The sequence below is a fragment of the Aethina tumida genome, chromosome 4 (genome assembly GCF_024364675.1).
Source record: "Aethina tumida isolate Nest 87 chromosome 4, icAetTumi1.1, whole genome shotgun sequence".
In the NCBI taxonomy this organism is placed as follows: Eukaryota; Metazoa; Arthropoda; class Insecta; order Coleoptera; family Nitidulidae; genus Aethina; species Aethina tumida.
Window position 1 is genome coordinate 3,078,434 of NC_065438.1, and position 17,200 is coordinate 3,095,633.

Below are 17,200 nucleotides of genomic sequence, written 5' to 3' on the forward strand. Positions count from 1 at the left end.
GTTTCTCTTGAAATTACATATTTTTAAGACAATGCCTTGTCTAACAAGCTCTTCAGCAGACAATTCCATTTTCAGTAATTGACTTTAGTATATATAAATATAAAATAAAATTGGGTTCAATTAATTGTGGCAAAAAAATACGTACGGTGGAGTGTAGTGTTGTTGCTGAGGTGCTTGTAGAAACTGGATTTATGGGATTCGGAGGCACCACTCCCGGTATCGGAACAGGTTTCGGATCAACTGAAAATAAGAACATATTCAGTTACATTAATTGTGTTTGATTATTATCTTCTCTAACATTGACTATATTCAACTCTATTTATTTAGACATTATTGAAATGAACGGGCAAGTAAATGTATGTGTTGGATATTCTAGGTAATCATGATTTTCATTTAAGCTCTTTGCAACTGTGATATGCAGTCGATTATTGGAGGTAAATTGTGAACGTTACAATTTGCTTCGATTCCGCTGCGATTTAGCTGTAATGATGCAAATGCTTTCTACCGGAAAGTGACTGCTTGTTACTGCTCCTGATATTGTTGCAGGATTTTATCGGAAAATGTTGGCATATATGTCATTTTAAAATTGCTTTTCTATTATTAAAGAAACATATTCAATTCTCAGCATATTTTTGTATTTTATTTGTCTTTAACACCCTGAAGATTTAATTTATTGGAAGAACATAAACAAACATAAATGTTTGTCCACCACTTTGTAACCTTTTAATAAACGTAACTATCTACTGCTTCTAACAAAAATAAGGTGGCAAAGGATTTATAAAAGCTTCCTCCTGAAGACAACACTTTCGATTTACAGGGATATTTAGGACTGGGAAAAACATAACAAGGGAACAAAACATGTAATTTTAAAAGTGGTACCACATTTAACCCACTCAGCTTTTTGAATTTATTAGATGATGCAGGTCATATCAATTGTTGTCATATTTTTATATTTTATTTGTCTTTAACACCTTGAAGATGTAATTTATTGGAAGATAATAATGTAAATGTTTGCCCAGCATTTTGTAACCTTTTAATAAACGTAACTACCTACTGCTTCTAACAAAAATAAGGTGGCAAAGGATTTATAAAAGTTTCCTCCTGAAGAAAACACTTTCGATTTACAGGGATATTCAGGACTGGGGAAAACAAAACAAGGAAACAAAACATGTAATTTTAAAAGTGGTACCACATTTAACACACTCAGCTTTTTGAATTTATTAGATGATGCAGGACATATCAATTGTTGTCATATTTTTATATTTCATTTGACTTTAATACCTTGAAGATGTAATTTATTGGAAGAAAATAACATAAACGTTTGTCCACCATTTTGTAACCTTTTAATAAATGTAACTACCTACTGCTTCTAACAAAAATAAGGTGGTAAGGGATTTATAAAAGCTTCCTCCTGAAGAAAACACTTTCGATTTACAGGGATATTCAGGACTGGGGAAAACAAAACAAGGAAACAAAACATGTAATTTTAAAGGTGGTACCACATTTAACACACTCAGCTTTTTGAATTTATTAGATGATGCAGGTCATATCAATTGTTGTCATATTTTTATATTTCATTTGACTTTAATACCTTGAAGATGTAATTTATTGGAAGAAAATAACATAAATGTTTGTCCACCATTTTGTAACCTTTTAATAAACGTAACTACCTACTGCTTCTAACAAAAATAAGGTGGCAAAGGATTTATAAAAGCTTCCTCCTGAAGAAAACACTTTCGATTTACAGGGATATTCAGAACTGGGGAAAACATAACAAGGAAACAAAACATGTAATTTTAAAAGTGGTACCACATTTAACCCAGTCAGCTTTTTGAATTTATTAAATGATGCAGATCATATCAATTGTTGGCATATTTTTATATTTCATTTGTCTTTAACACCTTGAAGATGTAATGTATTTGAAGAAAATAACATAAGTGTTAGTGTATGTTAATAGACGTAACTACCAACTTCCTCTAACAAAAAGAAGGCAACAAAGGATTTATAAAAGCTTCCTCTTAAAGAAAACACTGAATACTGAATATTAGAGCTGGAGGCAACAACAAGAAAACATGTAATTTTAAAAGTCATGTCACATTTAACCCACTCTACTTTCTACATTCATTAGATGATACAGGCCAAGATAGTAAATGAATTATGAAAGACAACTTTATCTGAAAACTAAATCGTGTGGTTTACTACTTACCCATAAAATATAAAGAGATTATTATTATTAATATTAGATAAGCTCCTTGACACACTGCATCAAGTGTAATACGATTTAATTGGTTTAATATACCAAAGACACATTGGGGAGGTTGTGCTTTGTACCCGGAAGTCAATTGACTATTTTAGGATTTGAAACATTTTAGACACACCTTATCAGTGTGAATGAGATTTGTCTAGGAGAATCCTCAAAGGAATTCCGTTTGAGGCTGCAATCTAATACAAAGATACATATTAGCATACACGTATATGTGCTTAAGAAGCCTTTCACAGAATATTTTGGTTGCCGAATACGTGGCAGACTTAAATTAGTAACTCTCGTTGTTCCTCTCGAATTCTAATACAATAAACTCATGTTTACCAATTAGGCGATGAGCCCACTGAACTGTTGTGGTTTTCAAGAAATTCACAGTGGGTATAATAAGCATATAAATAGCTTTTGTAAAGATCAACATTCATTAGACGACAATTTGACTTTAATTGGGTTATATGAATTTATAATGAAAGGCAATACGTTGAATTAACTGAGGGGTGTGTAAGAAGTCGTCCTTTGTTCTTTATATTTGACTATTTGTGTTATACACTACAGTGATTTGTTTTATATGGTGCCTTTAGGCATATCTAACATGATATTGGACTCAACTGTGAACAAATGGCAAACCTTTTTCAAAGCAAACAATAGAGACAAATTGAAACTGGACCTTTAAAGGAAATAGTTTCTTCGAGAAGTAATACGAAGCGATCATGTGGTAAATTGTTTAAAGTCGACAGAAGCTAGACAGGGCAACAAACTGACTTCATAGTCTGAATAAATCTTATTGCTTACATCCAAAGTTTTAAAATACAGTTTTACATTTTCAGCTGTGTCCATTCAAAAATGTCTCTTAAGGATTTAACTCTCATCAGTAAACTGACACTGGATCAATAAAGAAAGTAGTTATGTGAAGAATTAACATTTGACAAAGGGACATTATACACTCATCAATCAGTGACCAATTAGAGTTTACTTGAAGAAGGGTAGGGTACAGATGTGAACTGTTCCATCAACTCAGTTTTAATTTGGACATTAAAGTTAAAAGGTTAAACCATCAAAAGGGATAAAAGGAGTCACATACATAGAACTAAATTTTTACTCTCCAATCAGTAAATCACACCAGGAGGGAATCTATTAAGTGAAAAGGTTATTAAAGTACGTAAGTAAGTACACTCCATCGTGTAACTAAACTTTAGTTACTGAAGTTGGCAGTGTCAATTAAGTTTCTGGTAAATATTATGATTGTACACATAAACAGATCGTCTAATTTACAATTAATAAGTACACAACTTGTACCGGAAGTGTCAGATTTGTGAATGACATAAGCATAACTTGCTCAAATTAGTTTCCAACTAATACGTTACATGTCACAAAGGATCAAACTTGATTCAATAACACACTAGTTTAGTGGTGTAACAGTATTAGTTCTAAGCTTCCATATTTGTGTGAGCAAAAAGCCACGAGTTGTTGAGCCTCCAACAGATGTAAACAGCTTTCCACGGCCGTAAATGTATTTTTAAATGTGCGACAATCCAATTCCAATTCAGCCGCATCTGGCGCATTAGTTCCGAACGAGATGACCGTTAAGATAAATCCGAATAGAATTGGAGCATCAACGGAGACGCCGTCCATCGAGGGCCTCGTTGAATTTACGATGTGCCGGATGACGAAAGCGGTGGTACGGTGCGGCGGACGTGGTCGTGTCTTACGGAGATGGTATCCGATATGGGGAACACCTACCGGCCCCGCCGGTCCATTATGATCGCGTTCCGTGCAACTGCATAACAAACGAATTATGCTGCCACGTTCTAATGCAGCTGAATTAACCGGCGCAGGTTTCTAATCGCGTTACCGGTGTACCGCGGAGGTGCGGTCCGTCCATCATAAGTGTATTTAAATTTCGTGTTATTTATGCCGGATTCAATTACAAATTATATTCAAATTGATGGAGACGTGGCTCTGCACGCGCTCTCTTTGGGAGATTGGAAAGAATGTCTGGTTTTTGTGGTTGGGGCCATTGTTTACTTTCTAGAATGGGTGGGCCCAGGAAATAAAATATATTTGGGTCATATATTTTGTTATGTTTATCTTTTGAAACCCACCACTGTGGATATATTATATGACGTACTGTCATACAAATATTAAAAAAAAAGAAAAGAATATGTTACTCGTACAGCCACAATACAAAGTCCATTATAAAAAGTAAAACTATAATATTTTGAGGTGTCTTTGAAATTTAATATCTTTAAACAAAATCCGTTGGCGGTAAAAATAAAAGGATTATGTCAAAATCAATTAGTACATTAATGTATTAATCAATTAATTAATATAATTTTATAATTTTGTGTTAATTATTATTTTATTATTACAAAATAATTCAAGAAAAGAATTAAATAATATATTTTATTATTTTGAGTTAGTAAAAACATTAAAAAATATTGGTTAATAGTTTATAAAAAATTATAAAAAATTACAGAGATAATTAATAATTAATCAATTAAGTAATTAATATAATTTTATAATTTATAAATAGTAAGATTTTTAAAAAAATATTGTTTATTAATTTATTGTTGGAGAGAGTTAATAAAGAGTTAATAAAATATTCATTATTATATATTATTCATTATTGTTTTAAAAATTACATAAAAAATTAAAGAGATAATTAATAATTAATCAAATAAATAAAAAAAATAATTAAAAAAATATTGGTTATTAATTTATTGATATAAAAAGTTATTGAGAAAATTACTGAGTTAATAATTAATTAGTTAATATAATTTTATATTTTGAGTTAATAAGATTATAAAAAAAAATTGGATATTAGTTTATTGTTATAAAAAATTACAGAAATAAAATTAAAGAAAATTAATAAGTAATCAAGTAATTAATTAATATTATTTTATAATTTTGATTTATTAAAAAAATATTGGTTATTAATTTATTGTTATAAAAAGTTAGTGAGAAAAAAATTAAAAAGTGGATTAATAATTAATTAATATAATTTTATATTTGAGTTATATATATAAATTAAGTTATAAATTATAAAAATTAATATTATATATTAAATTAATAAAAAAATTAAATTTCTTATTCATTTTAATTTTTTGAATTTAAATTAAATTTATATATTTTTTATATTTCAAATTTTATAAATTTAAATTACTATTCTCAATTTTTTAAATTTAACTTAATCTTAAATTTTTAAACTTAATCTTAATCTTAATTTTTTAAATTTTATAAATTACCAATTTAATTTAATTTAATTTTATGTTTGATTTAGCTTATTTTTATGTATATTTATTAATATTTTAATTTATTAATTTTAATTTTTAAAATTTTATAATTTTAAATTATTTTCAGTAATAATAATTCAACAGTAACAATATAACTTATAAATTTTGTAAAACTGCCTAAAAAACACTTCAACAAAATAATTATTTTAATTAATATTTTTGTTTTTTAGTTCACAACACTTAATTTTTAATATTTTTTCAAAAAACTAAAAAATCATAGTTGAATATAATTTAAGAAATATTTATTTTTTATTTTATATTATATTTAATACTTATTTATATTATATTTACTATTTTAAGTATTAACAAGAAACATAAATTTCAAATTATATTTTACCAGTTTATATATTTTTTCATATATTTTGATACATTTTATTAAATTGATATATTTAATATGGCTTAAATTGTAATTTTTTGTAATTAATTTAAAAGATATTTCCAAAAAATGATAGTTTTAATGATAAATTTTTCTATAAATATATTATTTAATGTTTAATTATAAAATATCTTAAATCTGACCCTTTTTTATTTTGTATAAGTTACTAAAATCAATGTTTCTACTATTTCATTTATAATTAAATATTTGTCCCCATTTTTTAGTAAAAAAAGTTGTAATTATTTAGGTTAAAATAGAAGTAATTAATTTATAATTTGTAATTACTGTAATAATTTAATAAGATTATCATTTTTTGTTATAATTCAGAAATAATAAAGTCGACTATAAGATGATTAAGGCAGATAAAGAACATATGTCATCATCTCTAATCTCTAATTCTTAGTAAGAGAATAAACTTCCCAACTTCCTCATTAAAATCTTCGTCCTTTCTTAAGATTTTTCGTTAATTATATTAGCGTAACTAAAAACTGTATTATGGATTAAATATCGGAAATATAATTTGATAGATCAAATTACAACGAAGGATAATGCTCCATTAATCTTGTTGACATATATTTTATTTATTTGACCTGTTTTTCTAATATTTTTATGTAAATTAAATAAATAAGAACTTCCTTGTGTTCATTTATATTAAATTACAAGGCAAAATTGTTGGACTAATGTATATTATTGTTTATAATAATACAGAAAATAGAGGTAAATAATATCCAGACTCAGAATTAACTGATACTTGATTTATCAATAGATATTAATGAAACTAATTTGCTTTTATTATTGGAAACCAATATCAATTTCTAGAAACTAATTAAATTAATATTATCTACGTTGGAATGTTAATTAGATAACACAATATTTTAACTAAACAATTCATCATAAGGTTCAAACAGACTAACTAATGCTTTAATCTATTTCCTAACTTGGTCAGGAAGTTCATTCATTATGAACGATGTTTGAGAATGAATCACCTGAGAACAAGTTCTACGAGTAGTACTACAAATAAATATTTAATCATAGAATAGTTTGCTTAAAACAACTAATATCTATTAATAAAAAAATCACTAAATGATAAAAAACAGTTTCCGCAGTTTATTTTACAAAATTGCAATGGAGTGATGTGTTTAATCAGAGTTATTTACCAAGCAAATTGTCCATAAATACTTTTTTAGTTAAACAAATATGTTTACACATCATTTTGCATATTTGTTTACACAGTATTGAAAAGGAAGTTCTGAATCAGATACCTATATAAAATATCTGATATGTAAATAGGTAGATTGGATTTCAAGTAAAAATTGTTTTTATTGACACATATCATGTTTATTTTTGTCTTGTTTTCCTTCAAAAGAAACCCAAAGTATTAAACGATATTCATTTATTTTTAAGTTGTCCAATATATAAACATTTTAATGAAATAATATAAATCATTATAATAATCCAGGTTAATTTAAACAAAGTTTAAGGCATTTTTCATTGACACACATTTATTGCCCTCTTAACTTCCGGAACACGAAGTAACAGATGATTAACCATCAATTCAGTATTAAATTACAACGAAATTTCTCCGATGTTTGCAATTTTTTAATAATTCATCTTCGTTAATTCCGTCCAGCAATTTTAATTAACTTCCTCAGTTAATTATTTTTTTAAATTAACTGTCTTATCGAACAAAATGATGCATTTATCAAATCATTTTAACGAAAGAAAGCCGGAAAATTCAGCTTCCTACAAACTTTCACACGATCGAAACGAAACGGTAATTAATATTACCTCGATGAAAATAATTAATCCGGTACGAGATAATTAAAAATAATGCTTTTATCGTCTACGGAAACCTGTAGAGGCGCAACAGTGGGCGTAACATGGATTTGAATTGAAACATCATCCGTGCCCAATCCCTTTGTGAGCAAATTAAAAGGCTCCTTCATCCGTCGCCTTTTAAAGAACGTTACGTGCACCCAAACCTACTGAAATACTGCCGCTAATCTAGGTGGGCAGTGAGGGAACACCTGCGTTAAATCTAATTACTGAGTGGGTGATTCTGACTCTATTAATTTGTAAAAATGGCGAATGCGCCACCTATTATTTTGGCTGTATATAGTATTTACCTATTCTCCTGTTGCATGTACCGTGTACAGGGGGTGGTAGGGAATCATGTGTACAAATACAGGTGTATGTGCCATTCTCGTATTGCTGGCAAGCTGCGCCGTCCTGGCAAACGCCGGAATAGCAGCTTCCGTTCTTGTAGATGAATCTTCTTTCTTCTGAAATTGGAAAATATAATTATTCATTAACAATATTATATATTTATTGAATAATTAATTACACTACGAATCAAAATTAATTAAAATATTATTATTTAAATTATATATCAATAATAGCTGAAAATTCAAGTACTGAATATAATAATTTTTTTAATTTTTATTGAAAAATTATTTTTTTTAAAGAGGAAAAATTAAAATTTTTTAAAAACATAAAGATATTAATAAACCTCAACATTTTTTTTATATTTTTCAAAAAAGTTAAATATTAATTAATATTCAAAACACTGTTTAAATATATGTGTTTTTTTAATTATAAAATTCAAATTTAAAATGAAAAAAGAAATAAAGCTTTTTTAAAATTTTCATTATTATATTAATATTAATTATTAAATATAATCAAATTTTCATGAAAATTATCTCTAATTTCAAAATAAAAATTATTTATATTTTAAAACTTAAAAGCATTTTTTTAAAATTTAAAATAGTTTTTTTATGAAATTATAATAAATGCTATTTTATTTTTAAAATTAGGAATGAATATAATTATTTTGCACATAACAATATTGGATTTTCATATTTATATTTTTTAATGAATATTTTTTTGACTATTAAAAATAATCATAAATTAAAAATTAAATTAAATATAAAATTATTAAAATTAATATTTTTAAACATGAAAAAACAAAAATTTGTAAAGATAGTTAGTTTAGAAAATATATTTTTTAAAATAACAGTTTTAATTTTAAAATGAAAAAAAAAAAAAATAAATATTTAATAATTTCATAATTATATTATTATATTATTAATTATAATCAAATTTTCATGAATTTATCTTTTATTTAAAAAAAATATTTATTTTTTTGTAATTTAAAGCCTTTTAATCAAAATGTTTAAATATTAAATAACTTTTTTAAGAAATTATAATAAATATTTTATAATTATAAATAATATTTATATAGGATTTATAAAAAACAACTCTTATTTTTATTTATTTATTATGTTTTGTAACAAAATTTTGACTTAAATTAAAATATTTATATTTATTAATCGTCTTAAATAATTTTTAATTTAAAATAATACAAATATAGTATTGATAAAGGTAATTATTTTAAAAAATATACAATTTACAAAATACTGTTTTTAGTTTTAACAAAAATCTACAGTTATAAACTAAAATTAAATTTAACACAATTCTGGCCTATATTCAAAATTTAAAAAATATCAAAGTATTGAAAAATATTATGAAATATTATATAATATTTAATTTAAATTAAAAAAAAATAAAAACTTTAATTTAAAAAACAAAAATTAGAATATTTAAATTAAAATTAAAAATATAATAAAATAAATAATTTAAATAAAATAAAATATTTAATAAAATTTAAAAAAATGGTTGAATATTTAAGTTAAAATTAAAAAAAAAATATATAAAATATTTAATTTAAATTAAAAAAATAATAAAATATATAATTTAAATTAAAAAATAAATAAAATATTCAATAAAAATTAAAAAAAAAAAAATGGTTAAAATGTTTAAGTTAACATTAAAAAAATATATAAAATATGTAAAAAAAGAAATAAAATACTTAATTACTTAAATATATACTTAAATTTAAAAAATATATTCAATTTAATAATTATTTGTTTTTAAATATCTTTAAATAATTTTCTTTAATATTTTAAAATGTCTTTAAATTTTTAAATAAATAAATTTTTATTAAATAAAATAAAATATTTAATAAAAATTTAAAAACAAATTTTGAATATTTAAGTTAAAATTAAAAAAAATAATAAAATATATAATTTAAATTAAAATAAAATACTGAATATAAATTAAAAAAAGGTTAAAATGTTTAAGAAATAAAATATTGAATTATTTAAATAAATACTTAAATTTAAAAAAAATATATTTAGCTTAATTTAAAAAAAAATATATATTTAATTTAAAAATTATTTGATTTTTAATATTTTACTTTAATATTTTAAAATGTCTTTAAAATTATTTATAATAATTATATTATAATTGTTAATATTAACATATAATTTCAAACAAAAACGCCTTTGAAGTAACACGATAACAAATTTGATATTTTTAAAATTTTTCTTAGAATTGCTTTCAGTGGAAACGTTTTGATTGAGTAAATATTGATTGTGTTCAACATTACTAGTAATTCTTATTATGAATTTAAAATATTATTTAGAGATAATTAATGAATATCTATCTAGAAATGTTTACTGCTATTTGTTTATGACTCAAGGACAGAATAAACAAAGACAAATGGTCCACTTAACTGGCAAAAGTTTAATTTGTTTATCTTGAAAAAATAATGAAACTTCACTTTTTTATCCCCAAAAAAAAATGGTTAATACTCCTGAGGACTAAATCCCATTGAAATATTTGGCTCCGTTACTTAACCCTCTGTTGCTATATATTACTTGCATTAGGGTTGAATTTTTAATTAATAAATTATTAATTAAAAAGTTGTTTATTCCAGGAAAAGCCTTAAATCCGTTCCTTACAAAGTTTTCAAAAAACACAAAAAGGAAAAACATTAAAACAAAGTGGAGCCAAATATTTGCTTAATTAATTAGGGTTATTTATAACCGTCCAGTTGCACTCCATCATAATCAGGATTCGGTTGTACAGAGGATTCCATAAAAATAAATATTTACGTTCCGAAACACAATGGAATTTATTTCGGTGTAAAATTAAACTGTTGACACCGGCAAAGGGTTTAGGAAACTGAACGTTTACATCTGGACCGTTTGACTATTTTAAGCCGATTGTCGAACAATCGGAACTAACGGCTGTTCCTTCTCCACCGTTTCCCCTTCTTCCGTTACCCTCCAACGAGTTAATCGCCCCGTCATAAAAATCACACTCAGATAATATTAAAAGCTTCGAAAAGCTTTGATTTTCGGGTACCTAGAATTATCGATTGGGGCCGGAGTGGTCGAGAGAAACGGACATGTAAATTATACGTGTGTGTCGCACGGAATTCGATCCGGATTGGTACCGAACCGGCGGGAGAGCGTGGTACAAGGTAAAATGTGACGAGGGTGGCTCGAATTACGGCTACCCGCTGTGCTTCCCCTCGGCTAGAAAGCCAAATCATTTCGTAACTGGCCCGAGTCGGTTTTTTATGTGTCTAGACGATTTTTGAATGTCGGTATCGGACCAAAATGATTAAGTGAGCAATGAATTCCTGATAACGAGGAAATCGGGGCACTTTCGGGGGACTTCTGAGTCTCACTCTATTCTCAACGTATGCTCAAACTGGCCATAAAGACGGACCTAAAAATGTTTTACGGGAAACCTTCAACTTCAGGTTTAAATAAAAATTACTAAGGACATAAAACTTATTATTTTTAAACTAAACATTATATATTAAACAATTTTTGGCTGCGAAACGTTTTTTAATAAAACGTGATGGATAAAAATGTGACAAAACTGATAAATTTATAATATGCATAAACATTTTCGTTGAGGGGTGATAACGAAAATGTAATATCGTCATTTATCTGAAAATGTTAGATATCTAAAAACTCGACATCGATAGCAATTCCCCTCAATAAAACTTAATAAACGTAATTAAGAATTAATTAATTAATTCACATTTTGTCCCTCCTCTTCAGCATTCCTCACGAAATATTCGATTAAGTAATGCGAATCTTCAAGAATATTAAAACATTAAACGTTTCACAACCTGCAAATTGCCACAGAAATTTATAATAACCTGAGGAATATTTATGAGTTATAAAATATAAATTAAGGTATTTTGCCCGGTTCTCACACGTCCAAAGTCCCGTTTTGATATTGTATTAAACTCGTAAAGTTACCAAAAACCAACAAAATCTTAACTAATTAAAACGTTCAGGTGGTTTGTGTGGGAGATCGAGTACAGCAAACAATTAATTAAACGGAACCAACCGTAATTGTCCGCACCTCCGCAACAACGATCAAAGATCGTTTAGTCTTGGTGGATATCAATGGGTAAATGTAAGAAGACAGGTGACATATGCGTGCCGCATTATATGCCTAATCGTCCAATAAATCAACAACGACCGACAAGAGAAGGAAGTCCATATTAATGCAATAATTCTTTGATAATAATTCGATCGATCCCACTCGATTGTTGCTGCCACATGGTTATTTATTAATGGTACGGATTAGCTGTACCATGTACCATGTTTTTGTAGTTTTGTTATTCATTATGGTCATTATTCAAACTCGAATACAAATGCGAGGAGATAAAATAAATCAGCAATGGAAATTGTCAAACAATAACCAGAAGATGATAACACATATTTTGAGTAAACAGAAATAATTATATTTTAGGAATTAAAATTGTTATACTTAACAACAAAATTATTTATAGTATGATTCAAAGAAAAAAAGCAGTATGAAATGTTTTCATTTGAATTCTTTTATACAATGGTCATTATTTATCTTGTCTCGTTGCAATATCTGAACAATAAAAATATTTTTCTGATAAATGATCGATTTTACTCAAGTGTTTCTTCTTTATGGTTTCGTGTAAAAATAAATGCATATAATTTTAAATTAACCTATAAACATGCCCACATAATTTTTAATGTTTTATTAGAATATATTTTATATTTGAAAGTTTTATTATATACTGGAAAGGTAATTTGTGTTTTTTAGTTCATAGTTATTTTGATAAATCTTTAATTTCATTTTTTGTATATTACAATAGGTTTATACATATTGACACTGTACATATTATTTGAAAGCTTTTTATCTTTCTATCTATTTTTTTCTAAACTGTGTGTTAAAAATGATAATTAGTGAAAATTTATTCTAGTGATAAATGAGCTTAAAGCAACATTATTAGTGTTAAATTATTTGTACTGACTGAAAGCCCTTTTAAGCTCTTTTTAACTATGCTATTTATTTTTTTCTTATTTAAATTTGAACATTTTTTTGATCAAGTGATAAAATTCACACATTTTTTTCATATTTTTTATAGTTGAAAGCTCTCTTTGGTTAAGTTTTATTAGATACTGGAAAAAGTTAATTAAGTTTTTGTCTGATGATTTATTTTGATAAATTTTTAGTTTTATTTATATTTACATTTCAATTTTTAATTTGTGTGCAATATTAAAATATATTTTGACATTTTTCTACTGTAAATAATACTTAAAAGCTTTTTATTCTCTTTCTAATTATATATTTTTTCTCACATTGTATTCTAAAAAGTGAGATAAAACTGTATTTCTGTGTTAAAATTCATTGAAATTAATTTTAGTTAAAAAATCAACTTAACGTTAACATTATTAGTGTTAACGATTTATATTATTTGAAAGCTTTGTTAAGCTCTTTCTAACTATACTATTTATTTTTTTTTTCCTACATTGTATTTACACATTTTTTTGGTCAAAATTGATGTGTTTAAGTGATATAATTCACACAATTTTTTTATATTTTTTATAGTTGAAAGCTCTATTTGATTAAGTTTTATTAGATATTGAAAAAAGTTATTTAAGTTTTTGGCTCATGATTTATTTTGATAAATTTTTAATTTTATTAATTACATTACAATTATTAATTTTGGTATAATATTAAAATACATTTTGACATTTTTATACTGTATATAATATTTGAAAGCTTTTTATGTTCTTTCTAATTATTTATTTTTTCCCATTTATTATTACTTTAGAAAAAATAAGTTAAAACTATGCTGATGTGCTAAAATTCATGCAAATTCAATACAGTTAAAAAATCAGTTTAAAATAATATTATTAATGTTAATTATTTATATTATTTGAAAGCTCTTTTAGCTCTTTATAACTATACATTGTATTTAAACATTTTTTGGTTAAAAAAGGTGTATTTCTGACTATTTTATAATATTTTTAAAGTTAAAAGCTCTATTTGATTAAAGTTTTAATTAGATACTGGAAAAGTATTTAAGTAATTTAAATTTTTGGCTAATGATTTATTTTGATAAATTTTTAATTTTTATATCATATTAAAATTAATATATATATATATATATATATATATATATATGAAAGCTTTTTACTCTCTTCCTAATTATTTATTTTTTTCCTAAATTGTTTTTATAAAAAATGAGTTAAAAATGGTTTAATGATGTGCTGTAATTTATGTAAATTCAATTCAGTTAAAAAATCAGCTTAAAATGACATTATTAATGTTAACCATTTACATTATTTGAAAGCTTTTTAAGCTCTTTTTAACTACTCTACTTATTTTTTTTTTCTATATTGTATTTAAACATCTTTTGGGTTAAAAAAAGTGATTTTTGATATAATAGTTGAAAGCTCTTTTTGGTTAAGTTTTATTAGATATGGGAAATCAAAGCTTTTTTAATTTTTATATTACAATTCTTATATTTTTTCAATTTATTTTGACGTTTTTATACTGTATTAATTTAATTTGTGCTTAAAAAATAAAATTTAATTTGAAAAATAATCCTTTTGTTGTCTAAAAATTGCGTAGTAAGGCATTAGAATAAACTAACTGTTAAATTACCCACAAAATACATTTGAATGCTCATCATACAGTGGGAAGATGAAATTCATTGAAAACTCTCGGTCCTCACAATCACACCCATAATGTGTCATTTCACCATAAAATCTTCTTAAGAATAATCACCATTTTTTTTTGTGTCGCAAACGAAGAGTAAATAATCTGATAAATTATCTGCCTCCTTCAATGAAGTTAAATTTAATAAAATGAACATTTCCTGATGGCGTGGGAAGGCATTTATTATTGAAAATATAAAAAAACCTCCGTGAATGACCAAAACTAATGATTTTACAGGAACAGCTGTAATTATCGTTGTTGTTGACACCTCCGCAACAACTGTGAAAGAACATTTAGACCTGGACTTTACATTTCAATGGTTTAATGAAAGAAGACAGGTGACCTATTCGTGCTGCATTATCCGTTTAATCACCGATAAATTATTACATGAAATAAGGAAATGTAAGTTCTTTTATTAACACACGATTGATTCCACTCTATTATTAATTACATAATTTATTATTCGCATCAGCAATGTTGTGTGTGTTGCTGTTACTACGCCTTATTTATTTATGTATTTATGGTAAATATCTCCGAATTCACAGAACATTTTAATGGTAAATATTTGTGTATACTTCAGACGTGGAAATGTATTCATGTCGTTCGTATTTAAGGAGCGACCTATTGAATCGTCACCAATTTATGCGGATGTCGTTCGATTCTCAACAAAAAAAGAACGCTTCAATAATAAGTTCACGATGCATTTGCACGAGAAATAGGAAACTGATCATTAATTTTTATTTTTAAGGAAAATAAATAACAAGTTGGAGCAGTTATTATGAATATAAGACACAATGAACGTTCAATAAAATAATAAGAAAATCCTTTTTAATGGACTGGAAGGTCAAAGTTAATTTGGATGGCAAAAATGAACTATTAGAGGAAAAAGTAATTATTAAGAACAATAAAAAATACATTTCAAAGATTCTATTTGGGAAGATTTTAATTTCATTAACATCTTTTAACGTTTTGATTCATGTTTTACTTGAGTAAATTTTTTATCGTACATAACAGTGATCAAAAAGAGGTTTCCTGCAATGAATTTCAGGATAATAAGGTGTGATGGTCTCTCCTGCATTTTACTCTTAGACTCATTTATTGGTTTCCAATTCTCCTGCCACTTTTACATCAGGAATATTGTCCTCCAAGATGGCATGAGCAAAATTAAATAAGTTACTTGTGAAACAAAAACAATACTTCCGTGTTAAAGTAAGCCACAACAATAAAACAATTTATTAGTCGACTCGAAAATAATAATTTTATGTTGTTGCTCATTAAGGGAAGTAAATAAACAATCGCATTCAGTTAATAACGGTTCTAGAACCATCGTTATCTTGGTAGTAAACCGTAAAATATTTCTAGTGACCTCTGCTACTTCAAAAGGCAACAATTTACATTTGTGTAATAAATACTCGCAATCGTATGTGTTTATTTCCAAGTTCCTTGATCTCAGGTTCTTCACGATGTCAAGACGAATCGTCGTTTTATCAGCGGCATTTTTTTCCAAAGAAAGCTCTAAAATTGTTAATTAAAGTATTGTTTTTGTTCGAAGAATCGTCGGAATTATTTACGTCATTGTTGTTATCATATTTGATTGTCTTGATTGTGATCTGTTGAATTACGAATGGACTCAAGTTTGTTGAAACTTTATTTTCAAACTTTGATATTATTAAGGCTGAAGAATAGGCCGCAATTTGTATACACATTTTTTATGAATATTCAATGGGGGTAAAATTTAATTACAACATCGGTTTACAATATACACGAAATTAATTTATTAAATTGAATATGCAATGTTTTAGTTCGTTGATTTATGTATAAAATAATACAGCTACAGAGCTTTCATAAACTTCTATTTATATTCAAAATATTTTTATAAATGTGTGTAAATAAAATTAATATTTGAAATTTAACAGAAAAGTTTCAATTTGTTAATTATGTTCAAAATAATTTTATAAATGTGTATTATTAAAATTTTCTCAAATACAATTTTTAAAATATTAATATCTTAATTTGAAATTTGTCAGAAACGTTTTAATTTGTCAATATTTATTAATAAATTTAATTCTTTACTTTGATTTATATTCAAAATAATTTTATAAATGTGTATAAATTATTATTATTATAATTGTTGAGACATTAATTTGAATTATACTTTGTTTTTCCATATTTATTTATTTATTATATTATTTTAATTTTTAACAAGAAATGAAATTATATGTAGGACAATTAATTATATGTATAAATAACGTAAAAAGTACAGAATAAACAAAAATATACGAAACAAACAAATATAAACTACAAGAGATACTTTTTAAAATAAGTTGTGTTAAATAAAAAAGCTTTGACAGTTTTAATCAAGGGAAGAAACAGTCTCATTAAAACTTTAATTAAAGTTTAATTATACTTTTATAATTT

General features: G+C 25.3%; 1 protein-coding gene across 1 annotated transcript in view; it reads right to left on the reverse strand.

Moving 5' to 3' along the window:
• The window catches only part of LOC109599549 (tyrosine-protein kinase transmembrane receptor Ror), a 58,618-nt gene that overhangs the window by 17,282 nt on the left and 24,136 nt on the right, over positions 1-17,200 (reverse strand). Inside the window, exons 2-3 of the mRNA XM_020015557.2 lie at positions 8,056-8,211; positions 146-240 (exon numbers count right to left, since the gene is read on the reverse strand). Coding sequence (XP_019871116.2) covers positions 146-240; positions 8,056-8,211 — 251 coding nt within the window. The remainder of the gene's footprint in view (positions 1-145; positions 241-8,055; positions 8,212-17,200) is intronic.